This window comes from Hyperoodon ampullatus (genome assembly GCF_949752795.1).
Source record: "Hyperoodon ampullatus genome assembly, chromosome: 12".
NCBI classification, from domain to species: Eukaryota; Metazoa; Chordata; class Mammalia; order Artiodactyla; family Ziphiidae; genus Hyperoodon; species Hyperoodon ampullatus.
This window is the reverse complement of record NC_136925.1, coordinates 55262711-55290001: the sequence shown is the minus strand read 5'-3', so window position 1 is coordinate 55290001 and position 27291 is coordinate 55262711. Positions and strand designations below refer to the sequence as shown.

The 27291-nt window shown below is 36.1% G+C and overlaps 1 protein-coding gene across 1 annotated transcript in view; it reads left to right on the top strand.

Annotated features, from left to right (window-relative positions):
* THEMIS (thymocyte selection associated) overlaps positions 1 to 27291 on the top strand; it is a gene marked incomplete at its 3' end in the record, with an annotated part of 173876 nt that overhangs the window by 16750 nt on the left and 129835 nt on the right. Inside the window, exon 2 of the mRNA XM_079716156.1 lies at positions 18539 to 18697. Coding sequence (XP_079572282.1) covers positions 18539 to 18697 — 159 coding nt within the window. The remainder of the gene's footprint in view (positions 1 to 18538; positions 18698 to 27291) is intronic.

The following is a 27291-nucleotide window of genomic DNA, read 5'->3' as shown; positions in this document are numbered from 1 at the left end:
ATTTTGTTAGGCCCTGCTAAATGACTGGTGAGTAAGCACTGAGAATGGGAGAGAAGATAATTTCAAGTAAGGTGTTAAAGAAAATCTAAAAAATTATTTTTAGAAATGTCTATCTTTGATGCAGTATTCAAAGTCTTGAACTTGAAAACTTTACATTTTAATTGGGACATCTGCTTTTTCTACTTCTAACAAATATTTGGAAAGATTGCACCATTTTAAAACTAAGATTTTAGCAAAGCTGTTAGATGAAATTTACTTAAATGAAACAACTTTTTCACGTGAAATAATAGTTTTTAAATGGCGAAAGACATTATTTGAGAAGATTTTGTTGTTATTTTAAAGAAAAATAATTTATTAGGAAATGGGGACAGCTTCTACTAATCTATGTAATGAAATTAACTTTCTGATTTTCTGATTGTTATAATTAGGTCTAAACCGTTTTACTCTAGATTAGAAGGATTGGTTTTAGTGATTCAGCACTTGTGTCAGTTAAGGAAAGAACACCTGCCCCATAAACGATGTGTGAATTCTAACCACAGACCAAAGGACTTTTTTTGGTTACTTCTTTATTGACGTCTGGGAAGGCCTAAAACATATTTGAAACAGTTTTCCCCAGAACTTGTGAAATCAAATCATGTGAGTTTTGAATTGTGTTCATTATCATAGACCACTCTGATTTTGAATATTAGTAACATCGTTACTAATTTAAATAAATCCCTATTTAAATACATTATAGTGTACGTATTTATTCCAGTAATTAAAAAAAATTCAGCAACGATTTAGCATGTTCAGAGAGATAATAGAAACTTGACAATAATAAAAATTTGAACTTGTCTTAGAACAGACACAGGCTGGACCTTCCTCTTTTCCTTCCCTCCCTCCTTGCCTCCCTTCCATTCTCCTTTGTACTGTAGTCATATGCGACTGGATACGTTTACAGATGCTCTTTGACAGAAATGTACTTTGAGTACCAGTTATGTACTGTAGTAAAACAGAAGCTGGGGTGGGGGGAGCGTATAAAATAACATCCACTGCTATCAAGTTTTTCTCTCAAAGAAAGGACAAATAATTAAGAAGATAATAATAGAGATGACACCTAAAAAAATTCCAAGTCGACTATACACGCACTGCATGCTTTAAAAAATCAGGATTAGGAGGCGGCTGTGACCCTAGTGACCGGGCTGGGAGCGGGCTCCGGGGTCGGGTGTAAATCATGGCCGCCCGAGGAAGGTTAAGGCAGGTGCAGCTTCCGTTGGCAGGTAGGAAAATACGCCACGGCGGGACCGGCCAGGAGAGGGAGGGTTGTAAATCCTGGAAGACCAGCTTAGTGAGACCCGTCGGATCGGACGCGGAGGGGGCAACTCCGAGCTTGGAAGGTCAGCCACAGGCTGTGCGATTGCGATGCTGACGTCCCCACGCTGGCTGCCTCGGTCTGGTCTCTCCCAGTGCATCAGAGCCGCGACAGGAGAAGCAGCTGACTGCCCCAAGTATCCATTTTCTTTTTCTTTTCTCTATACTCTGCCCTCTCGTAATTTGTCCATTAAAAAAAAAAAAGTGATTTTCTACATTTCTAGTAAATCTACTCTTTTTAGAATAAGACAGCATTCTGGATCAACAAAATTAACCTCATTTTATAGAGGCAGAGACCTATCCACAAAGTCTTTGTGCAATTATTCTATCCACTGATTATTAATAAAAAGAACAAAACTTTCTTTTTCAAATAACAGGATCAACAATTATCTTTCTTAATGATACTTAACTATAAGGAAACATAAATAATCAAATGATTAAATAAATCTCCAAGAATATCCATTTATTCAGCTAATTCACTGAATGGCTGCTGAATACCTGGCAGTATGCTGAATTTGCAGTAACAAAGCTCATTAAGTCACCATAGCCCTCTTAAAGAAGTCAAGAATCCTCATGAAGTCAGACATAACAGCTACAAAGGTGTGACATGTGCTCTACACTAACAAATGTTTGACGCGTTGTGTGATCACTCCTGGATTGATATATGATATAGTTTTGGTCAACTACTAATTAGAACATTGGAATTTTCTGATAATATACCTCAGGAAACTTTTTTGGTATAGAAATAACATTATTTTGAAGAAGACTTCTTTAAAGATGACATTTAGTAAACTACTTATTGCAACGTGCTTTAAAGTTTAAATGAGTGCTTTAAACCACTAAAGATGGAAGTAAGAATGGAAATTTTAATTTCTGCTGTTAAGAACGTTCTCTTACTTGGAACAATAAGCCATTCGTTTGCAAGTTCTCATTAAAAATTTGACAGTGAAGTTATCTACTGATAGATGCCATTCATCTGACAAATGACCTGCAGCATTGTATTTTTACTGTTGGGCTTCATGCCGGTTGGTTCTCTAATTCAGTTTTCTCTAAAAAACAAAGCAGAATTATTCAAGGGAACATCGTGTTTTAAAAAACCACAAGCTCAATGCTCAGTAAAATTTAGTAGCTCTTATTTATTGAAATAAACCCATGGTGAATATTAATTTCATCCTATTTATTAAGAGTGACTGATTAAAAAAAAGTCATGCCAACCTTTCTGGAGAAAATGACTTCTGTTGCAAACTGACCAGAATGGATTTTGTCATTCACCGTTATTAGGTTATTTCTGGTAGATTTTGGTAGTCTTCAATCCTTGGAAGTACGTGGTCTCATACAATGAAATTTTGTCAAATGTAAGATGTTTATTTGCAAGCAGGCATCAAAACACTTATATGACCTGTGTGTCAGCTTGATGTAGTCCCATCTATTTGTCTTTTTAAATACTTTGACAGCACCTTGCATGAAAGGTTCATTAGAGACTTCTGCAGCAATATTCCAGCTATCTTTCTAGTTAGATGACAAAACTGCTTTGAATCAACTGCTGAACCAGGATTGTGAAGCCCAGGGCCTATATTGGGCTCACTAGATTCTTATACCCCTTTGTAGGAACAGGAGCTCCTGTGTTACATTTGAAACAGATCAACACATTTTAAACACCACTCATTTCACCAATAAGGCAATCTTAAGACTGGTATTCATTATTCTAATTAAGAAAACTATGTTAATATGAGATAAATGTAGGTGACACTTGTGATAGTTGTTTTAAGAGTATGAACTTCTGATTAATCTTTTTTGTGTTAACTAGTCACCCTGGGTTTATATTTCTGATTAGTGTACTTCAAATATTAACATTTTTCTCATCCCTTCTTCAGGGCTATAGGTTAAAAGTATTGAACACATACATGTGTATTTCATTGTCTATACTGACGTATTTCAGGTAGTAACATTAAATATTTATCTTTGCACGTGTCCCAGATACTCTATTCTCACTCTCAGAGGAGCAGATCTATCCAGAGTTGCTTTTGTTTTGTTTTTATTCTTGAAGATTTAACTAACTAACTCCCAAATTTGTATCATTTCCCAGGTTGACATATGTAGTCCTGATTTCCTTTTACTTATTTCATGATTTATAACAGTATTTCTCAAACCTAAGTAAACTTTGGTATCTACTAGGGAACTTTAAAAAAAGAAAACATATTCCTGGGTTCTACCCTGGAGAATCTGATTTAGAATTTTTGGAGTAAGCCCTAGAATCTGTATTTTAAAATTTTCCCCAATTAATTTTGGTGCAGCCTGCTGGCAAACAGTTGTTTAAGAGGAACTGGTTAGGACCATCTCTGCTTAAGGGTGACCATTTGACGTTAGAAACAATATATCAGGAACTGAGCACAGTGTTTCCTTCCCAGTTTTTCCACATTTTAGTACACCAACCTTCTCTTAGTGCCCCAGCATCGTGGTCTGGGAGTCATTTTGGCCCCATTTTTCTGCTTTTCTTTCACCAGTTTGTGAAGGGCCATTTCAGTGTTTGCAGCTGCCATTATATTCGGGCTTTCCTCACTGCATACTTACACCCCATGGCACCTGGTAACTTCTCATTGCCTCTCCTGTCTTTTGTTACTCTGCAAGCAGCTCTTAGGAGAACTTTCTTAGAACCATAGCAATATATTGCCTACAGTTCAAATCTGCTCTAAGTTCTCTCCAACCATTGGCTTTTTATTTTGTAATCAGATCATCTTGGAAAGACACTAGATGTCAGATTATTCTTTAATACATATTAATTTGTTTAAATCTGAAAAGTGATATTTTTACTTTCTGGAATGCCTGTCCCATGAATATTAATAACCAGCCTTCCACATCAACCCCGTTTGGCCATAATCATACATCACCTACTACATGTGTAAGAGACTATAATTTAAGTTGTTTGTTGCTGACATCATTAGTATGAGAGGACAATCAAGGTGATACAGGGATGCCCAAACTACCCAAGCTCTGAAGCACTTTACCAATAGCAAAACCTAGGCTCTCGTATAAGCTTTTTTTTTTCTTTTAGTAGAAAAAGGAAATGCTTTTCAATACGGTAGCCACTAGCCATTATGTGGCTATTTAAATTTAAATTAATTAAAGTAAACAAATTTATGGGTTCCTCAGCTACATTAGTTACATTTCAAGTGCTCATGAGCCCCATGTGGCTGTTGGCTTCAGTGCTGGGCAGCTCAAATTATATGTCCATCCTTGCAAAAAGTTCTAATGGACAGTGCTGCTCTAGAGTCCCTCTAGAAGTCCCAAAGGTAGGAAGAGGCTCACATCTTTTCCAATATCAGTATAACTCACTGCCTCTATTTCTGCTATCATGACTCTCCTAAGGACTTACTGCAGTTTGGGGGTTATTCATTTTCTTCAGGCTCCTTCTACTGCTTCCCTTTGTCTGCATGTGTTCCTGTATTTGCCTGAGGCTTTCTCAGTCTGACACTGGTATGAGAAGCTGCACTGCAGCACACGCATACTACACACACACACACACACACACACACAAACACACACATATATTTAAATTAAACCCTTTATTTTGAGATAATTGTGGACCCATGAAATTATAAGCAATAATACAGAGAAATCCCATGTATCCTTCATCCAGTTTCGCCTGGTTGTAACATCTTACAAAGCTATAGAGTACAACATCACAGCCAGGGTATTGACATTGATACAGTCAAGATACAGGGCATTTCTATCATACTGTGATTCATGTTGCCCTTTTATAGCCACATCCATTTCCCACTTCCCTCATCTCCTCCTTAACACCTTTTAACCATTATTCTATTCAGCATTTTAATAATTTTGCCATTTCAAAAGTGTTATATAAAGAGAATCATACAGTATGTAACCTTTTGGGATTGGCTTTTTCACTCAGCATAATTCTCTGGAGATTCATCCAGATTTTTGAATGAATTAATAGTTCATTCATTTTTACTGCTGAGGGGTATTTCATAGTATGAATGTACCACAATTTGTTTAACTATTCACATGTTGAAGAATATTTGGTCTGTTTCCTGTTCAGGGCTATTATGAATAAAGCTACTATAAACATTTGTAGACAAGTTTTTGTGTGAAAATAATTTTTTATTTCTCTGGGATTAATGCCCAAGAGTGAAATGCTGGTAGTTGCATGTTGTTACCTTTTTTTAGCAAACTGCCAAACTGTATTTCTGTGTGGCTGTACCATTTCACATTCTCCTCAATAATGTAGAAGTAATTCAGTTTCTCTGCACCCTTGCCAGCATTTGTTGTTGTCACTATTTTTTATTTTAGCCATTTTGATAGGTATGTAGTGATTCTCATTGTGGTTTTAATTTGCGCTCAGCAATCGCTAACAATGTGCTCATTTGCCATCTGTATATCTTCCTCAGTGAAATGATTGTTCATGTCTTTTGCCCATTTTCTAATTGGATTGATTTTTTTACTATTTGATTTTGAGAATTCTCTGTAAATTCTAGATATAAATTCTCTATCAGATACATGGTTTGCAAATATTTTCTCCTAATCTGTAGGTTGTCTTTTCATCATTTTCATACTGGCTTTTACAGAGAGTTCTTTTTATTATTTTGAATGTGTGTTTAACTTTGTCAAATGCTGTTTCTACATCAATTTATTTGGTCATATGCTTTTTCTTCTTTAGCCTATTGATATAGAGGATTACACTGATTGCTCTTTGAATATTGAGCCAACCTTGTATCTTTGGGATTAAGCACACTTGGTTATGTTATATAATTTTTTTATATGTTGCTGGATTCTATTAGCTAAAATTTTTGAAGGATTTTTTTTGGTCTGTATTGATGAGGGATATTGGTCTGCAGGTTTCTTTTTTGTGATGTCTGTCTGGTTTTGGTATAATGGTAGTTTTAGATTCATAAGATAAATTGGTACATATTCTCTCTTCTGCTTTCTGGAAGAGATTGTGTAGAGCTGGTGAAAATACCTCCTGATAAGTTTTATAGAATTCTTTAGTGAAACAACCAGGGGCTGGAGATTTCTTTTTTAGGACTTTGTAACTATGAATCAATTCTCTTAATAGTTATAGGACTGAACCAATTATTCGTTTTATTTTAGGTGAGTTGTGGTATATTGTGTTTTTTTGAGGAACTGGTTCATTTCACCTCAATTGTTGAATTGTAGGCTAAGTTGTTTGTAGGATTCTCTTTTTTCCTTTTTGACGTCTGGAGGGTCTGTAGTCATATTCTCTGTTTTAGTCCTCTTATTTGTAATTTGTACCTTCTCTCTTTTTCAGAATTGCTAACGGTTTGTCAACTTTATTGATCTTTTCAAGGAATCATCTTTTGCTTCATTGATTTTCTCTTTTTTTATGTTTTTCTTTCCAAGTTCTTGAGGAAGAGGCTTAGAATATTTGAGATGTTGCTCTTTTTTAATATGAGCATTTAGTAATATATATTTTCCCCTCAATACTTCCTTATCCTTATGAAAATTTGTGGTTTGAGATGTTGCAATTTTCTTTTGGTCCACAGATTATTTGGAGGTATGGTATTTAGTTTTCAAGTGTTTGGAGAGTTTTTTATTATCTTTCTGTTATTTATTTTTAGTTTAATTCATTGTGGTCAAAGAATACTATGATTCAGTTCTTTAAGTTTGTTGAGACTTGTTTTATGGCACAGGATATCTCAGTATATGTTCTGATGGGCACTTGAAAACAATGTGTATTTGCTATGTTAGGTATAGTGTTCTATAAAGGTAGATTAGATCCTGTTGTTTGAAGGTGTCCTTGTTCTTCTATATCCTTACTGATAGTCTATCTAATATTTTATCAGCTGTTGAGAGATGGATGTTGCAGTCTCCAACTATAATTGTGGATTTGTGTATTTCTCCTTTCAGTTATATCAGTTTTAGTTGGCATATTTTGAAGCTCTGTTGTTTGATATATACATATTTAAGATTGCTGTATTTTCTTGGTAGACTGACCCTTTTATCATTATGTAATATCTATCTCTGACCCTAGTAATTTTCTTCACTCCAAAGTTTACTCTATCTGATGTTAATATAGCTACTCCTGCTTTCCTTTGATAAATTTTTTTTATTAGTTTCTGCTTTATAACAAAGTGAATCAGTCATACCTATACATCTGTTCCCACATCCCTTCCCTCTTGTGTCTCCCTCCCTCTCACCCTCCCTATCCCACCCCTCTAGGCGGTCACAAAGCACCGAGCTGGTAGATAGATAGTGGGAAGCAGCCGCATAGCACAGGGAGATCAGCTTGGTCCTTTGATAAATTTTTGTATGATATATCTCTTTCCAGCCATTTTCTTTCAACCTGCCTATATTGTTATATTTGAAAGGAGTCTTCTGTAGGTAGCATATGTTTGGGTCATGTTCTTTTTAATCCACTCTACCAATCTCTTTTTATTGATGTATTTAGATCATTTACATTTAATGTAACTATTGATATGTCAAGGCTTAAGTCTATTATATATTTAGTTTTCTGTTTGGTTTCTGTTTTTTGTTTCTCCAACAGGGGGTGAGGTGTATGGCCTCATTATTGCCATAATAATGGGGTTAGAAGCCCAGTTTCCCCTTTCAGCCTCTGTTGACACTCAAAAAGGAAGGGATCCTTCTTACTGCTGGTCAGAGTGGGAGTACTGTCTCCTCACTAGGCTTTCGCTGATACCACTCTTGATTGGAGGGATAATAGTGCTTATTACTCTTGCACACATGGCCTCCAGTTACACCTTGTGATGGGGTGGTGTCTTATTACATTGGCTAGTGGTAAAAGTCCTAATTTTTCACTGGACATCCTCTGACATCACCCCAAGGGGAGGAGAAAGTGTGCCTCAGTACTGCTCGGTAGGGTTGGAAGTCCGGGCTTCTCACTTGGTTTCCCTGACAGAAAATGGGAGTTTATTACTGCCTCACAAAGATGCAAGTCCCATCTCTCAACTCTGCCTTTTCTGACACCACCTCAGCAAAGGGTGGGTGAGTGTCTTATTATACTCATTGTGGGTGAGATTCTAACGACTCTACTCAGCCTTTCCTGGTGTAGGTGGTTGTGGAACCAAACATTTTTCTGTGGTGTTTGGCTTGAGTAGAGTGATTATTGTCAAAAAGTTTTCTGTTTTACTAGGCTGTTCCTTTCCTGGATTTTTGGCTAGAGAGAACAGGATTTATTGGAGATTTTTTTTTTGTCTGTACCCATTGGCATTTCTAGGTTGTTAGCATCTTCAGCTTCAAGTCTGGAATACATGAGGTTAGGAAAATGTATGTCTACTTCATCTTTCCAGAAACAGAAGTCCCAGTTGAAGCCTTTTAATAAGACTTTACTATAAACTTGAGATTAATACACCTAGCACTCAATAAATACTTGTTGAATGGTTTTATAAATAAATATAATACAGATGTACTATTCATGGAACCCAAACCCAGGCCCTTTCTCCTAGTACATGCAGTTTTCGTTCATAGTAATTATCATTTTGTAATCATATGTTTGTATGATTGTTTGATCAATGCCTTTTATTTTAGTGTATTAAATATTTTGTGAAGGTTAAGACTACATATCATTTGGTCAGCATTATATCAGTAGTACTTACCATAGTTTTTTCGCTTGGCACATAGAATATATTCAATTAATTTGTTGATTATATTAATGTGGAACCACAGATACAGAGGGCTGACTGTACAGTATAGGCAGGTTTTCAACTACCTGGAAGGTAGGTGCCCCAAACCCCAGCGATGTTCAAGGGTCAACTGTATTTGTTTGGGTGGGGTAAATAGACAAGGTAACTTGCAGCCAGAGCCACCAGCCAAAGCCACTAGTCATCCCAGACCTATCTTAGTTGGTCACCTCAAGGAAGACGGATTTCAACATGTTGGCATACTTGTAACCCATTTGTGGCATACCAAGGTTCGTTGGTACAAGGTGGGAAAAAATTGACCTTTGATGTATCTTTATTCCCAGCCCAAGTCCATCTTCTCAAGTTTCTATTTTCACTTCTGTAATTTTCTCTTTCTTAGGATGACAAAGAAAATAACAATTTTTTATTCAGGGAAAACGTCATCCCTATCCATAAGAAGACATTTATTTTCATCTTAACCAAGAAAATCACACCAGTTTACAATAGTGTAACATTATACTGAATTATTTGGTCTTAAACAACATCATATGAAATAATAATAATGAAACCAATAATGGCTAATATTTACTGAACCCTAAATAGATGCCACATTCTGGGCTATGCACTTAAAAATTGATTATCTAGGGGCTTCCCTGGTGGCGCAGTGGTTGAGAGTCCGCCTGCTGATGCAGGGGACACGGGTTCATGCTCCGGTCCTGGAAGATCCCACATGCCTCAGAGTGGCTGGGCCCGTGAGCCATGGCCGCTGAGCCTGCGTGTCTGGAGCCTGTGCCCCACAACGGGAGAGGCCCGCGTACCGCAAAAAAAAAAAAAAAAAAAAAAAGATTATCTACTTTGATCCTCAAAGCAACTATCAGAGGTAAAATTACCACCTCATTTTAAAGACAAAGAAATTGAGGCACTATCCCCATTTTATAGAAGAAGATATTGCCTGAAGTCACACATTTATCAAATGTAGATCCTGGTTTTGAAACTGACTCTAGAGAAGGCATTCTTATCTGTGATTTTTACCTAATTAAATGCCTAGGAATGAATGGAGAGAAGAAGTGTGTGTGTGTGTGTGTGTGTGTGTGTGTGTTTAACAGTTGTATGTCTTAAGGGAGATAAAGTTCAACCCTGAAATTTCATCCTGCAGTCTCAATCTCAGCAACAGACCTCCTGTCTTTGGTGTTTCAAATAAAAATATACATTTTGTTCTTCATAAGACAATGTAAGTTTTATAGGCACATGCAACCTAATTTAAATCCTGAAATATACATACCTTTCCCTCACCTTTTGGATCAGAGACTGTTAGCTGCCCCTCTAACTATATCTGTTTTCTCGGTCTTCTGTGGTAATAGAGCTTTCAGCTGTGAATGCAGCTGCCTGGCTAAAGATGCTGCACAGCTCTCTTGATGCTTAAAGTGGCCACTTGATTAAGTTTTGGCCAATGGGTTGTGATAGTAGTATTTGACATGTGAAATTTCTATTGCACGCCACTGAAACAAAAGGAATGTTTCCTTCTCTTTATCTCTCTTTCTCACTAGCTGAATTTCAAACATGATGGTAGGAGCTGAAGCAGCCACCTTAGAACATACCCAACAGGCACTATCAAACCTCTTCTGGAACAGTCAAGGGCATGTGTGTTTTTGAGGGGCATGATACCTTGTCACACAACTCCAAAATGCCACTGACATCCTTATAACTTGTGTTTCAGGTAGTTTTATAATGAGCAACCTATGCTGTAAGCAGTGGCCCTGAACATATTTCAATCGTTTGACGCATTGATTTGTTATAAGGAGCAACTGGTGATGGCTATCTTCACACATTTTAAGGCTGCTATGTATAAGAGTTAAATAGTTGTTTTCTGTATGATTCTAAGGGTAAAAATTGTTCTAATTGTGTGTATATCCCATAAGAACACATATTATACTTAAAATGTAGAGCTTTTTAACAATTGCTCAAAAGTAGAGTGGGTCACCTTAAAATAATTGGAATTCCATCAGTGAAAGTGTTCAGATATAGTTTAGACAACCAGTTGGTAGAGATATTGTATAGACACTCAGTCATTTTAATATGTTAGTAGGATGTGATGGTATTTAAGCTCCTGACACTAAGACCAGTGATTCAAGAGATCATTAGAATTAATGGCACTTGGCTTAGAAATATAAAGTGAAATTTAAACTAATCCTACAGCTGCCATTGGGCTATATAAAGTTGCAATTATTATCAAGTTAGATGTTTTATGCCTCAATTCAGACAGCTGTCTGGAAAAAAATGATGGATTGAGGGACCCTGTATTCTTCTGCCAGATTTCTTTTACTAAGCCTTTGAGGGTAAATTAGTTCAATCTGAAGATTAAAATCTTTAAAAATAAATATCACCCAAGGGGGCTTAAAGAAAGCAAGAAAAGTCATAGTACAGGACTGGGCTGGAATAATTTATACCTGGCTTGCCATTTTCAATTGATGGATAGTCACCAGGAACTTTATGTTGAGGAGGATTATTAGGCCTCATCTGGATTCAGCTGGAAATGTGCCATGGATGATTACTGATGGGAAGGGAGAATGGTAGAATATAGTATAGATATTTGCCATCTCTCTCATGGAGAATACCTGGCAAATTAGTTAGATAGAACTCACAAAATTCATCTCTTAGGGGATTTCACCTGCTCCTGGCTTTGGTTCTTACTGTGTAGATCCAACAGTGCAAAGTGTCCAGGGTCAATTAGGTTCAAGCACTGCCTCATACAACTCAGAAGAGTATAATGTACAAATCAGAATGCCAATGTAGTAATTTGCAATTAGGACTATTACTGTCAAGTTGATTAAACTTCCTGTGTCTTTTAGTAAGGGCACTCAGGCTGCTGGTGACATTGAGATAGATGAGTTAATAATACTGACTAAAATTTTGTGTATTAGGCTATAACTTTTCTTTTTCCAGTATGTTCAAATTTTACTCTAACTCTCTAACTCCCTGAGGCTACATCCTGTTTCCCTGCACTGACTGACTGTGGTCATATTTGTACTTAACCATTTAGAGAAGTGCTTCTCAAACTATCTGTAGTGAAGGTCCAATTTATTTTCTTTTCCCAATCCATTATGGACTGGTACTTTAATAAAATGCAATACAAATGAATTATTATAAAAATAAAATTAAAAATAGACATACAAAATTCAAGCATTTTTTAAATTATTTAAATCAATGAACATAAAATAACTTCAAAATTCATATTTCATAAGCAAAATAGTTAATGAAGTATTCAATGCTAATGAACTTAGGGAAAATTTGTAATATAGTGAAGCTTCATTTTGTATGCATCGGATAAACACATTATAGTTCATTGGAGCCCACGTATAAACAATTCAATCAGTGCATTGATTTTATGATTTTAAATGGCTATGGAGGTCTATGATAGCTTTATTTAACATTTAGGATATAAAACATAAGCAAGTATTTATACTTAAGTATAAAAAATGTACTTGAAATCAAGTCATTCCTAAAACAATAAACCAACTCCCAATGCAACATTGTTCATATAAGAAATTATAACATTACTTATGATGTAATTTTGAGAATTAAAATCTGGGTAAAACGTGGGGAATATTTGGCCAATTGTAATGTCGGGAGATGCAGAATCACTGATTTGTTCCATCATCATAAGGAAATATTTCATAGATATGTAGGAGGGATATCCATTTCATACATCTCAAATCCGTTTGGTCTGATACTTGTTGGCACAAAGAGCTGTGATGATGACTTCTATCGTAACACCAACTTACAAATGCTCTAAGTACAGTTTTATTTAATCTATTAAATTGATTCTGCCATTAAACAAACATCAGATTTTTAGCTGGTGAAGGAAACTGTTAATCTTTCTTCCTCAACCACTAAAACTTAATCATCTAAATGCCTCACATTTCACTCAGAGTAGTTGAAAAGTTGGACATTTTCTGGTTTCTGGGCTCACTATGATTTTAACCTGCTTTATTGACTCTCAGGCTCCACCCTTTTCCACCCATTGTGGTTTTCATTGTTTCCCCATGTTCAAATTTTCTAAGACTCACCAATATTCACTATAGTTTCTAGAATATTTCTGTCTTTAAACTTGATTTCCAGGATAACACTTAAACCCTAAATTCACGTTAAAAACCTCCATATTCTCAAAAGTAAGAGAGATTATACCTTAGCTCTACTTGGTGTTGGCCATCATTTTCCTTAATACTTGGTGCCACTGTTTTGCCCTCTTTATATTGATATTTTGGCAGAAGGGAAGAGAGCATCTATGACCTTGAAAGATCATATTCGATCAATATTCAGATATACCTCTCAGTGGTATACCCAGTATCTAACTGGTAGAATCCATCCCTAGTAAAGCTGCAAGCTTGCTGTTTTATGCTTATTTTTATGCAAACCACATTCAAATATCATGTTCATCTATTTTTAGATATATTCTTCATGTAGTGCATGGGGATGACTTTGCCTTACAGGAGATGGAGATAGTCTCTTTATGGAATACTGGCCATGTAATAATAATAAAGAATAATCACAATTGTTTATGAGGAGCAAGGATAAATCTCTACCAGCAAGCCCAGTCTATAGACACTGTCGTACAATATCAATCCTACTTTACAGAGTAAATTCCTAAACCTGTCATACAATATCAATCCTACTTTACAGAGTAAATTCCTAACTCCTCCAAACATATCTCAGATCATTTTATGAGCCTCATCCTCAAGGCCAGCAATATAAAAATGGTAAACATAGTGAAAAATGGCAAATTTAACAAGCAGAGATTCATATTGTAGAATTACCTGCCCTTAATATTCCTTGTCTAGGGAATTCACAAGGTGACCAGCTAATCTCACATATGCTTGTACATTTGTTATTAGTTATACCAAATGAAGATATAACCCATGCCAAAGCCTTGGGTTGACTATGCTTTAAACTGTTAATGGAGAAGGACTTCTACTATATTCACAATAATTTATTGTCATTTTACAGTAAAGCTAAGTTATAATTTAGCATTCACTAAGGATCCACTAATTGACAAAACTGTGCAATTAGCTGTGTGTATGTGAGGAGGGATATAAATATAGTTAAGATGATGTCTCTTCTTTAGAATATCATAATAAATTCTAAAGTATACATAATATCAGTGGTCAGAAAATAATACCCTAACAGCAGGCTGTGATAATGATCACATAGGGGCCATAATGGAGATACATGCAAAGTACTATTGGAGCACAGAGCAAAGAATTAATTCTTACTTAGGTGGGAATAAAGGAAGGCTTTCAAGAAGACAATGAATATGAGCTGAATCTTTAGGATTGGTTGAACTTTGAAAGGCTGATGATGGGATGAGTGGCTGGTATGGTGGGGGTGGGAGATGGTGGGGTGGGGAATGGAGGAAATGGGTATATGTTGAGTAAAGGGAAAAAAGTCTCTAAACAATGTAAGTTTCTTCTTCCCTGACTGCCACACATTTTCAGCTTTGTAGAGGAAAAGGAAGAAAATCTATGGAACCAATTGTTTTGGTTTCTTCCATGTGATTACAGCATTGCTTATATGGATTGTCAAATAAGGGATGGGCTCATAAAAGGATATTAAATGTGTCATTTTTATTGAGCAAAGTAGCATTTCAGAAAAGGTGATTTCAGAGGCACATGACTTTCATTACAGCCTTCAGGGGCAATGTTTGATCACTGAAAACAGGCTGCTTTGTTCAGCTTTCTCTGATGTTTGGCCTTATCCTGAACACATATGCTCTGACTTGGAAAGAATCAGTCTGTAAAGATTTAATAGATTCTAGATTTGCATATTCAAAATGCATGTCTTGTGGTTAAAAATGAAATGAAAACTATTTTTATATCTATATTTACACAAACACATAGTTCAGACACGTCTCAGCAAATTTTTAAAAGGCAATTAGGCATATTATATGTGCTTGTTCTGAGATTATGAAAGTTGGCTGTTTTTTAAATTAACCATTTTATATTTTCACTGAAAAAATGTATTTTAAGAGACACTATAATGATGATAATGATGTACAAGAACTCTTCAAGTTTCAGGGGTTTGAGATTTGCTTTATGTTCTTGTCACCTATTAGAGACATAACTTTCTAGAGTTGGGTGTCACTGACCTCTCTCTTTATTAAAATGAATTAATAGCTTTCTTGCTTGGAGAAAATTGGAAGTCACAAAGAACTAAAAATAAATGTTAAAGATTAACATTTCCATGAGGCTCTTTTCCTTACATGACTGAAAAAAGTGATTTCCTTTTTTCAAAGCGAGAGGGATGATTAGAAAGAGACCTGAGGTGTCAAAAGCCTTTTATGTGGTGACTAAAACTCACAGAATTTTCTCTTAGAATTCTCTGGCTTCTGTCCCCTGTGAATTGATATGTAATCTCACATAAACTCATCTTTTAATTTTGAATTCCAATGGAACCTTTGAAAGAAAGATGGCATTCCAAGTGAGTCAGTTTGCTATACATTACATCTGCAATTAGACATTTGTTGCGTTGAAATTAAGCCAAACAGACTTCCGCTGAAACAGGATAGGTCCAATTACGTTCTATTTCGTGTGACACAGAAAAATCTTACCATGTCACTTTGCTGTTTAAAATCCTTCCCTTTCCCTGTCCTTACTTACAACATCCTCCATCTCAATGACGCTGAGTGCTTCCTCTACCTGACATGTCCTTCTCTCTCTTGGTGAGTTTTGCAACAATCTCAGAACAGAGATTATTTCAGTTATTCATTTGTTGTCTAGACCAGTGCTTTCCAAACCTTAATGTACTTACGAATCATCTGGGGGTCTTTTTAAAAATGCAGGTTCTGATTCAGCAGGTCTAGGGTCTGGCTAAGATCCTAACAAGCTCCCAGGTGATGCAGCAGGACATACTTTGGATAGCAAGCGCCTAGAAACATATGACCTCTCATTAAATTGGCATTAGTTCCTGGACATTGATAACTGAAAATGTAAATTCTCTGACTCTGAGGTTGCTTCAGACTTTGATTGGCTTTTTTGTTTATTGGTAATTTTATAAAGACACTGCACAAGGGCTTCCCTGGTGGCGCAGTGGTTGAGGGTCCGCCTGCTGATGCAGGGGACACGGGTTCGTGCCCCGGTCCAGGAGGATCCCATATGCCGCGGAGCAGCTAGGCCCGTGAGCCATGACCGCTGAGCCGGCGCGTCTGGAGCCTGTGCTCCGCAACGGGAGAGGCCACAGCAGTGAGAGGCCTGCATATGGCAAAAAAAAAAAAAAAAAAAAAGAAGTCACAGAAGACACTGCACAATCTGGATTCCCTCTACTTCTTCAGTCTCCTTTCGTACCAATTCCCATTTCTTACTTTATATTTGAGACATAACAAATTATGTGAAGTTTCCAGAATGTATCAGACTCTTTCGCATCTCACTGCCTTTTCAAATACTATATCCTCTGCCTGTCCTAACATTTTGTGATGCTTCCTTTAAAACTCAGCTCGGCTGTCATCTCCTCCACAGATCTTTCCCTAATCTCTTTCCCATATAATTGCTTAATTAAATGCCTCCAATTTACTCCCACAATGCCCTGTATTTTCTATATTAGAACTTTCTCATAATCTGCTTCAATTGTCTGCTTACTTGTCTGTTCCCTTCAAAACAGTGCTTCTATGGGGAAGGCATATGCATTTTGTACTACTGCCAACTGCAATGTCTGACACATAGTAGGTATTCATTAAAGTTTGCTGAATGAATGAGGAAGGGAGGTTGATGTGTTGGTAGTTATGCAATAATATAATGCAATATTTTTTTTCATGGAGCTTAAAATTGAATTGGGAGTAACAGAAACTAAAGTCATAAAAGGTTAAGCACAGGATGAGATAATACTGTAGAAGTAAAATGTTACTATGTGATTAATTTCCAAAAGAGGATCATAGAAAATAATTATTCTGAGTTCACTGGAAGAAAATGTCACTGTGGATTTATTATTATTTTTTAATATACCAGTTTTTTCCATGAGAGATTTGAGATGGCTGACAACACAATGTATTGGAGTTAATAAAAAGTATGAACGCGTGTGTAGTTAAGGCAATAGTATGAGAAAAGGAGGGAGTTTAGAAGTATACAAGGAGCTCACATACTAGCATGTCTGCAAAAATGATCCTCATTAAATAATAGACAGTAAGGTTGGTGTGCAAATTTTCATTTCCACTCTGCCTGGGAGGCTGACTTCTGTGGAGTCAGCAGCTCCATTGTCCTCTGGTGTCTGGCTGAATTGGGGCAATGGGGTGCCCTGTTAGATGATCCAATGGAGGAAAAAGAGTGAGATCAGGACATTTATGTTCTTGTGTTGCCAAGAACTGTCTGTGCCTGTGTGTAAATTGTCCCTTTGTTAAAATCTCCTTAAATTGTTTTAATTTGCGTGTGCCCCCTGCTCTCTGTAGAGACTCTGATAAAACCACAGTGTTGTTTAAAGCTAGATTGAATGCTGGGCTTAATAACTTTTATGATAACCATTAATGCTATAAAAATGTTTCAGGTACTTGCTACATATCAGGCAAGATTCTATGAAGAGGTGTTTCAACAGAAGAATTCAGAAAACCAACCAATAAACCTAAAATCTTGTGCTCATATTATTTATATGTTAGTGTGGTAAAGAGGGTATAAATCATATTGGAAGCAAGGAAAAATTGATATGTTTCAAACCCCACAGTTCTGCAATGTTTATTTACATCAACCTCTAGTTTACTGCTTTATTGTAAAGCGATAATATCCCAAAGATGTGGTTTTGGGGTTGTTTCCTTTTTACCGGGACTAGATTACCCAGAACTTTTGCTTCTCCTCTTTCCTGTTGCTCATCTTTCGGTTATTTCACTGCTCAGTGTTCCTCCATCAGGAGATATAAAAGGGAAATAAATGGATGAAAAATTAAGCTTTGACATCTATGATAAAAGGTTTGTTAGGAAGGAGACTGAAATCTTGAACTAAAATGAAACTTTTCAGTTTATCTGGGTTTGTCTGCCCCCTATTGCCATAAAGATGTTGAGAGTTGTTTCCAGCTTGTCAAAAACAAGAGATAAAATGGACAAAATGTTATATTCATAATGATGAAGAGAACTAGGTCTTATAAATAGATATGGTGCTCTTAATATGAAGCCCTGGTGTACAAATGCTCTGTCTTTGGATGTTAGATTGTATTACAACCTTGTTTGCAGTACTTACTCAGATCATTGTTGACTCATGTGAATTTAATTCTATGACCTAGCCAAAAAAAGATCATAAATCCAGCAGGGGAAGACATGGTTGTAGCTTGACCTTGGAAAGATGAGCTAAAGGTGCTGAGGACCATAAATTCAATTTACAATAATAACAAAAATAAGATTGTTTACACTTTGCCCAGTGGATGAAGTGAAAATCTAATATTTTTCCTGGTACATGCTGTATGTTTTGCCAAGCTTGATTAAATTCCTGTTTAGCAGGTATCTGAGAGGAACTGAATAAAAACACTTCATATGAGACTTTTGACTCCTACTTTGTTCTTCATTATTGAATTCTTCTTTTAAAAGCTGTTTTTCTTTTATTTTTCAGGTTCTATTTATGAAATGTTTGGAAATGAATGCTGTTTGTCAACAGGAGAAGTGATTAAAATTACTGGCCTCAAAATTAAGAAGATCATAGCTGAAATTTGTGAGCACATTGAAGGTTGTGAGTCTCCACAACCATTTGAACTGCCTATGAATTTTCCAGGTACAGTATTTTACAAACATTTCTCATTTGTAAAACTGTATTCTTAAATGTTATATACGTCTCTACAACTGAAAACAATGAAAAAGTGGTAGTTTTTGTTTTTTTTTACTCTAGGGCAGTGGGTGAAAAAATTGGGATTCTTATAGTTTAGTGATTTTAGGGACTAATAGAAAGCAAATATTTTCTCCCCTTTTCAGTAAACATTGTTTACTTAGGACTTAATATTTTCTGATAACAAATATTTAGTGAGTTTAACTATATGCACCATTAGTTGTGCCAGATAGTGGGAATGAAGAAATTAAAGATACATTTTCATAAGTTATGTAGAGCTAATTAATATTTCCTAAACATATTTACCCTCTTTATTCCTAGCTCCCTGGATCACTGCTAAACTTCACTGTCTGGCCTTACTGACAAGTTTGGCTGCTCTTCTTTAACTAGTTAACCTTCAAAAATTAGGTCAGATATCAGGTCTCCTAGAAAACTTTTGCTGACTCTATAATCTAATCTAGATATCTCTATGTTCCTGTAGTATCTTGGGCACCGTAGCATGCACCTTAGTGGGTAGTAATTAATGATTTTCTTATTTGTCTTATTCTTTAGACCAGGGTTGGCAGACTTTTTCTGTAAAGGACCAGATAGTAAATATTTTAGACTTTGCCTGCCAAATGGTCTCCATAACAACTACTCCACTCTGATGTTGTAACATGAAAGAAGCTACAGATAAACCAATATAAACCAATTGGTTTATAAACCAATGAGCACTACATAAACCAGTGAGCACAGGTGTGGTTCAATAAAAATTTATTTACAAAAACAGGTGGCCAACAGAATTTGGCCTGTGAACTATAGTTTGCTGAACTCTGCTTGAGACTAAAACTCTTTGACAGATGAAATATGACATATGTGGCTTTATTTCTATGAACAAGCACATTTTCTGGCACAGGGAATGTGCTCAATAATTTCCTGTTGGTTGAATAATCGTTTATCAATGAATGATTAGTGAAAGAGAACAATCTAGTAAGCTGTTACAAAGTAATTAGTTTATGGTATAACTGAAGTATGCATGGGTTCTGTGAGAGTCTTGATAAGATGGATCTAACTCCAGTTGGTTATGCTTCAGAACATGGATTTTGGAATCATTATATTTGAATCCCAACTCTGTCACTTCTTAGTTAGGTAACCTTGCCAAATTATTTACCCTCTTCTCATGTAAAATGGGAGTAATAATACTATCTCTTAGTGTTGTTGGGAGGATTAAATATTGAAATATATTTAGATTGGTTAGAGTGATACTTGTCATGTAACAAGGGCTATAAAAAAGTGTCAGCTTATATTACCGTTATTAACATTATTATCATCATTGGTGGAGTCAGGGAAAGCTTTTCAGAGAATGTTACTCTTGAGCTGAGGTTTGGAAAATTAAAATAAATTAACTGTATGAGGAGAGGATTATTCCAAGTGCTCCAATATTTTATCCCTTTCAACTGAGATCTTATTACTTGTTTAATTCTAATTACTCCTCATTACCCCATCCTATATAGCAATAGACTCCCAGTTAGATTTTAAACTCAAAGAATCCAATATGTTTTTAAACCATCCTTCCTTATTTGTGAATTTTCCATTTCTTGGGGGGTAATGATTTCTAATTTTATTTTATTGTGGTCAGAAGACATACTTTGTCTTTTGAGACTAGTTTTATGGCTTAACATATGGCCTATCCTGGAGAATGCTCTGTGTTCACTTGAGAAGAATATATATTCTGCTGTTGCAGCATAGAGTGTTCTACAGATGTCTGTTGGTTTATAGGATTGTTCAAGTATTCTATGTCCTTGTGGATCTTTTGTCTAGTTCTATCCCTTTTAGAAAGTGGAGTATTGAGGTTTCCAACTGTTACTGTTGAATTGTCTGTTTTTCTTTTCAATTCTGTCAGCTCTAGCTTCATGTATTTGGGGACTCTGATGTAAGATTTATATGTGTTTATAATTGTTACCTTTTTTGGTGGAGTTTCCCTTTTATCATTATATAATATTCTAAACAATTTTAGTTTTAAAATCTATTTTTTTCTAATATTACTGTAGTCACTCCAGTTCTCTTTTGGTTACTATGTTCATGGTCTACCTTCTTCTATTCTTTTACTTTCAAATAACTTGTGTCTTTGAATCTGAAGTATGAATCTACAAGTAAGTCTCTTGTAGTCAGTATATAGTTGGATGGGCTTTATTTTTAAAATCCATTCTGCCAACCTCTGCCTTTTAATTATTTAATCCATTTATATTTAGTGTAATTATTGATAGTGTAAGATTTACATCTTCCATTTTGCTATTTGTTTTCCATATGTCTTAGATCTTTTGTGTTTCTCTATTTGTCCATTTTTGCCTTCTTTTGTGTTAAATAGATATTTTCCAGTGTACAATTTTATTTCCATTTTTAAAAAAAATCTTTATTTTTTAGAGCTGTTTTAGGTTCGTTAGCAAATTTGAGCAGAAGGTACAGAGACTTCCCATATACTACACTACCTTTCTCAAATTTGCACAGCTTCCTCAATATCAAAATACCACTGTCTTTTCATGGTGTGTAACATATCTTTTTAGCACTGAATAATAGTTCATTGTCTGTATATACCACCGTTCATTTTGCTATTCACCTATTGAAGAACAACTTGGTTGCTTTCAGGTTTTGGCAATTATGAATAAAACTCCTATAAGCATTCATGTGCAGGTTTTTGTGTGAATATTAATTTTCAACTGATTTGTGTAAATACCAAGGAACATGATTGCTGGACCATATGGTAAGGATATGTTTAGTTTAAAGAAACTGCCAAACTGTCTTCCAAAATGGCTGCATCATTTTGCATTCCTACTAGCAATGAATGAGAATTCCTGGTGCTTTGCATCTTCATCAGCATTTTATGCTGTCAGTGTTTTGGATTTTGGCTCTTCTAATATGCATACAATTATGGTATCTTATTATTGTTTTAATTTTCAATTCCTTAATGACGTATAATGTTGAATATATTTTCATACGCTTATTTGCCATGCCACGTTCTTTGATGAGGCATCTGTTCATGTCTTTTGCCCACTTTCTAATCAGGTTATTTGTTTTATTATTGTTGGCTTTTAAGAGATCTTTGTGTATTCTGGATACAAGTCCTTTACCAGGTATGTCCTTTGCAAATATTTTGCAAATATTTTCTCTCAGACTGTGGCTTGTCTTCTCATTCTCTTGACAATATTATTCACTGAGCAATTTTTTAAAAATGAAATCCAGCTTATCAATTATTTTTCTCTCTTTTTTTTTTTTTTTTTTGCGGTACGCGGGCCTCTCACTGTTGTGGCCTCTCCCGGTGCGGAGCACAGGCTCTGGACGCGCAGGCTCAGTGGCCATGGCTCACGGGCCCAGCCACTCCGTGGCATGTGGGATCTTCCCAGACTGGGGCGCGAACCCGTGTCCCCTGCATCGGCAGGCGGACTCTCAACCACTGCGCCACCAGCTATTTTTCTCATAGATTTTGCCTGTGGTGTCATGTCTAAAAATTCATCATCAAACCCAAGCTCATCTAGATTTTCTGCTACATTATCTTTTAAGAGTTTTATAGTTTTGCATTTTACACTTAACTCTGTGATCTATTCTGAGTTGATTTGTGTGAAGGGTGTTAAGACCTGGGTCTAGATTCTTTTTTTTTTTTTTTAACATGTGAATGTCCAATTGTTCTAGCACCATTTGTTGAAAATACAATTTTTGCTCCATTGTATTGCCTTTGCTCCTTTGTCAAAGATCAGTTGACTGTATTTAGATGGGTTTATTTCTGGGCTATCCATTCTGTTTCACTGATTTGTTTATTCTTTCACCAGTACCATACTGTGTTGATTACTACAGCTTTATAGTAAGTCTTCAGTTCTCTGGCTTTGTTCTCCTTTAATGTTGCTATCCTAGGTTTCTTGCCACTCCATATAAACCACAGAATCAGTTTGTCAGTATCCACGGAATAACTTACTGGGATTTTGTCTTTTTTTTTTTTTTTTTTTTGCGGTACTCAGGCCTCTCACTGTTGTGGCCTCTCCCGTTGTGGAGCACAGGCTCCAGACGCACAGGCTCAGCCGCCATAGCTCACGGGCCCAGCTGCTCCGCAGCATGTGGGATCTTCCCAGACCGGGGCACGAACCTGTGTCCCCTACATCAGCAGGTGGACTCTCAACCACTGCGCCACCAGGGAAGCCCTTACTGCGATTTTGACTGGCATTGCATTAAAGCTATAGATGCAGCTGTGAAGAACTGACATCTAAACAATATTATATATTCCTATTCATGAAGATACAATATATCTCCATTTATTTAGTTCTTTTATTTCTTTCATCAGAGTTTTGTAGTCTTCCTCATATAGATCTTGTACATATTTTGTCAGATTTATACCTATTTCATTGTTTTGGTGCTAATGTAAATGGTTTTGTGCCTTTAATTTCAAATTCCACTTGTTCATTGCTAGTATAATAAAAGTGATTGACTTTTGTATATTAACGTTATATCTTGAAACCTTGCTATACTTATTAGTTCTAGGAGATTTTATTTTTTCTTTCAGATTATAATTGAATACATTGTTGATATTATTATTATGAGCAAACAAAATTTGTAAGATTAACTAAGAATAAGAAAATAAAAGTTTTTACTTTATCCTCACTCGTTCCTTTTCTGCTGCTTTTCCTTTATGTAATTCCAAGTTTCTGACATACAATTTTTCTTCTCTCTGAAGAACTTTTTTTAACGTGTCTTGCAAAGCAGGTCTATTGGAACAAATTCCCTCAGTTGTTGTTTGTCTGAGAAAGTCTTCAATTCTCTTTCACTTTTAAAGGATATTAGGATTCAGATTTCTTGGTTGGTGGAGTTTTTTTTCCTCAACGCTTTAAATATTTCATCCTCCTCTCTTCTTGCTTCCATGGTTTCTGAGGAGTAGTTAAATGCAATTCTTACCTCTGTTCTTCTACAGGTATGATAGGTAAGATTTTGTTCCTCTGACCTTTTTCAAGATTTTTTCATTATTTTTGATTTTCTGCAGTTTGAATATGATGTTCTTATGAAGTTTTTTTTTAGAATCCTGTTTAGTGTTCTCTGAGCTTCCTGGATCTGTGATTTGGTGTCTGACATTAATTTGGGGGAAATTATCAATCATTATTTCTTCAATTATTTATTCTGTTTTTAAAAAAAAAATGTATGTATTTATGTATGTATTTATTTATTTATTTATGGCTGCATTGGGTCTTCGTTGCTGCATGCAGGCTTTCTCTAGTTGTGGAGAACAGGGGCTACTCTTTGTTGCGGTGCTGGCTTCTCATTTCGGTGGCTTCTCTTGTTGTGGAGCATGGACTTTAGGCACGTGGGCTTCAGTAGTTGTGGCACGTGGGCTCCGTAGTTGTGGCTCACGGGCTCTAGAGTGCAGGCTCAGTAGTTGTGGCACACAGGCTTAGTTGCTTTGCAGCATGGGGAATCTTCCTGGACCAGGGCTCGAACCCATATCACCTGCATTGGCAGGCGTATTATTAGTGCCACCAGGGAAGCCCATTGCTTCTGTTCTTACTTCTCTTTCTTTTCCTTCTGATATTTCCATTATGCATATACACCTTTTGCTGTTGTCATACAGTACTTGGATATTCTGTTCTGGGTCTTTGTTTTATATTTTTTTCCTCACTGCTTTTCTGTTTTAGAAAGTTCTATTGATATATCCTCAGGCTCAGAGATTCTTTCCTCAGCTATGTCCAGTCTACTAATGAGCCCATCAAAGGCATTCTTCATTTCCATTACAGTGTTTTTGATCTCTAGCACTTCATTTTGATTTTCTCTTATGCTTCTGTCTCTCTGCTTACGTTGCCCACCAGTTGTACTTTATCCACTAGAAACCTTAGCGTATTAATCATAATTGTTTTAAATTCCTGGTCTGATTGTTCCAACATTGCTGCCATATCTGTGTCTGATTCTATGCTTGATTTGTCTCTTCAATTGTCTTTTTTTGCTTTTTTTAGTATGCCTTGTACTTTTTTTCATGATGGTTAGGCATCATGTACTGGTTAAAAGGAGCTGTAGTGAATAGGCCTTTAGTAATGTGGCAGTAAGGTGTGGCAGGAGCGGAAACATTCTCTGGTCCTATGATTGTTATCATATTTTTGTGAGCTTGTGTCTCTGAATTGTGAACTTCACGAATGCTTCTCAGTCCCATTCTCTGCATCTTTAGGTGGGACGGATGGCTGGAGTGGGTTGGAGTTGGGTATTTCCCTTCTCCCCTGTGGAAGACCAGAGCAGGCTAAAGCTGGGTATTTCCCTTTCCCCAAGTGGAAAGGTGAGAGTGGGCTTTTGTTGCATATTTTCCCTAAGTGGAAGGCTAGGGTGGGTGTTAGTTGCATATTTTCATCCCTCTGGGTCAATGAGTCCTGATAAAACACCAATAGTTTCTCTCGAGGGCAGGTCTTATTAAGAACAGAATGCTCTGTCCTATTTCAAAATGGTTTCTCTTGCCTTCCCCCCACCAGAAGCATGAGGGGATTTTTCTCTCATATTCACTGTGAGAGCCTGGTTAAGTTTTTGGTGGTAAAACTTACAAAATGGTGGGCCCCCCATGACTAAGTTTCCCTGGAATTTTTTACACTCAGACTTGCCCACTCTGAGCCTCTAGCAATTCATCAATTACAGGTCGGATTTGTCTACCCTGGTATTGGTTTTTGTAGCAGTTTCTTTTGTGGAAAATTGAGATTCTCTGTACTTGCCTGTCTGTCTCTCCAGTTTTGGAGGCAGTAGTTTGTCCTGTGATCTCACTTCTCTGATATATCTAAGAATAGTTGTTGATTTTTCAGTTTGTTCAACTTTTCACTTTTTTTTAGGACAGAGTGACAACTTCCAAACTCCTTATATGCCATGCCAGAAACCAGAAATCTGGTGGTTTTAAAAAAAATACCCATATATATATATTTAGTTATTTTATCAATGGTAGCCTGGGGATTACAATTAACGTATTAATTTATAACAATCTAGTTTGGATTAATGAATTTAATTTCAATAGCATATAAAATTTGGCTCCCATATAGCTCTGTTTCTTACCCCTTGGTTCAAATTTTTATTATTATAAAAATTACATCTTTATACATTGTGTGCCTATCAGCACAGATTTGTAACTATTTTTTATGCAAATGTTTTTAAAATAAGATATGAGAAAAAAATTGAAAACAAAACATACATTTAAATTTTCTTTTAATTTACTTTCAGAGTTATTTTTATTGATACTCTATTTCTTCACATGGAATAGAGTTACTGACTTGTGTCCTTTCATTTCAGCCTAAAGGACCCCCTTTAGTGTTTCTTGTATGGCAGGTTTGGTAGTGATAAATTCTCTCAGTTTTTGTTTATCTGGAAATGTCTTAATTTCTCCTTTAGTTTTAAAGGATTTTTTTTTCCTGGACAGAGAATTTTTGGTTAATAGTCCTTTTCTTTCAGCACTTTTCAGTATGTCATCCCAGTGATTTCTGTCCTCCGTGGTTTCTAAGTAGAAATTAGCTTTTAATCTTATGAGAAACCCTTGTATATGATGAATCTTTTCTTCTCTTCTTTTTTCAAAATTCTCTAACTGTTGGTTTTCAACAGTTTAATCATGATGTGTCTTGCCATGGATCTCTAAGTTTATTCCACCTGGAGTATGTTGAGATTCTTAAATGTGTAGGTTAATGTTTTTCATCAAATTTTGGAAGTTTTTGTGATTATTTCCTGAAATATTTTTTCTACACTTTTTTCTCTCTCTCCTCTCCTTCTGAGGCATTCATTCTTCACATATTGATATGCTTAATGGTGGACTTCCCTGGTGGTGCAGTGTTTAAGTCTCCACGCTCCCAATGCAGGGGCCGTGGGTTCGATCCCTGGTCAGGGAATTTAGATCCCACAAGCAGTGGGGTGCAGCCAACAAAAAGAAAAAAAAAAGAGGGTGTATTATATGCTTGATGGTGTCTCATAGGTCTTTGAGTCTTTGTTTATTTCTCTTCATACTTTCTATTTCTTAGAATGGATAATCTCAATTGACCTGTTTTCAAATTTGACTTATATTCTCTAGTTGCTAAGACTTAATAAAATACTTTATTAAGTATTTCCATACTTCCTTTTCATTCGTAAACATAGTTTCTTTTAGTTTTTAAAACATATTTAATATAGCTGTTTAAATTCTTTCTCCAGGAATTCTAGTGTCTGGGCTTCCTCAGAAACAGTTTCTATTGATTGATTTTCTTTCCCCTTGTTTATGGGCCAGACATTCTTGTTCCTTTGCCTGTCTCACAGTTTGTTGTTGAAAACTGGATATTTTCAACAATATAATGTGTCAGCTCTATAAGTTGAATTCTCCTCCCTCCTCAGGGCTTGTTTTTGCTGGTTGTTTAGTGATTTTTCTGAACTAAATCTGTAAAGTCTGCATTCTTAGTCACGTGTGGTCATTGAAGTCTCTGCTCAATTAGCTTGGTGGGCAATGAATGTCTGGACAGATATTTCCTTAAACAACTGGAACCAAGAAGTCTCCAGTCTTTGTTAAGAGGTTCTTTGTTCATTTGAAGGCATGCTTTCAACACCCAACC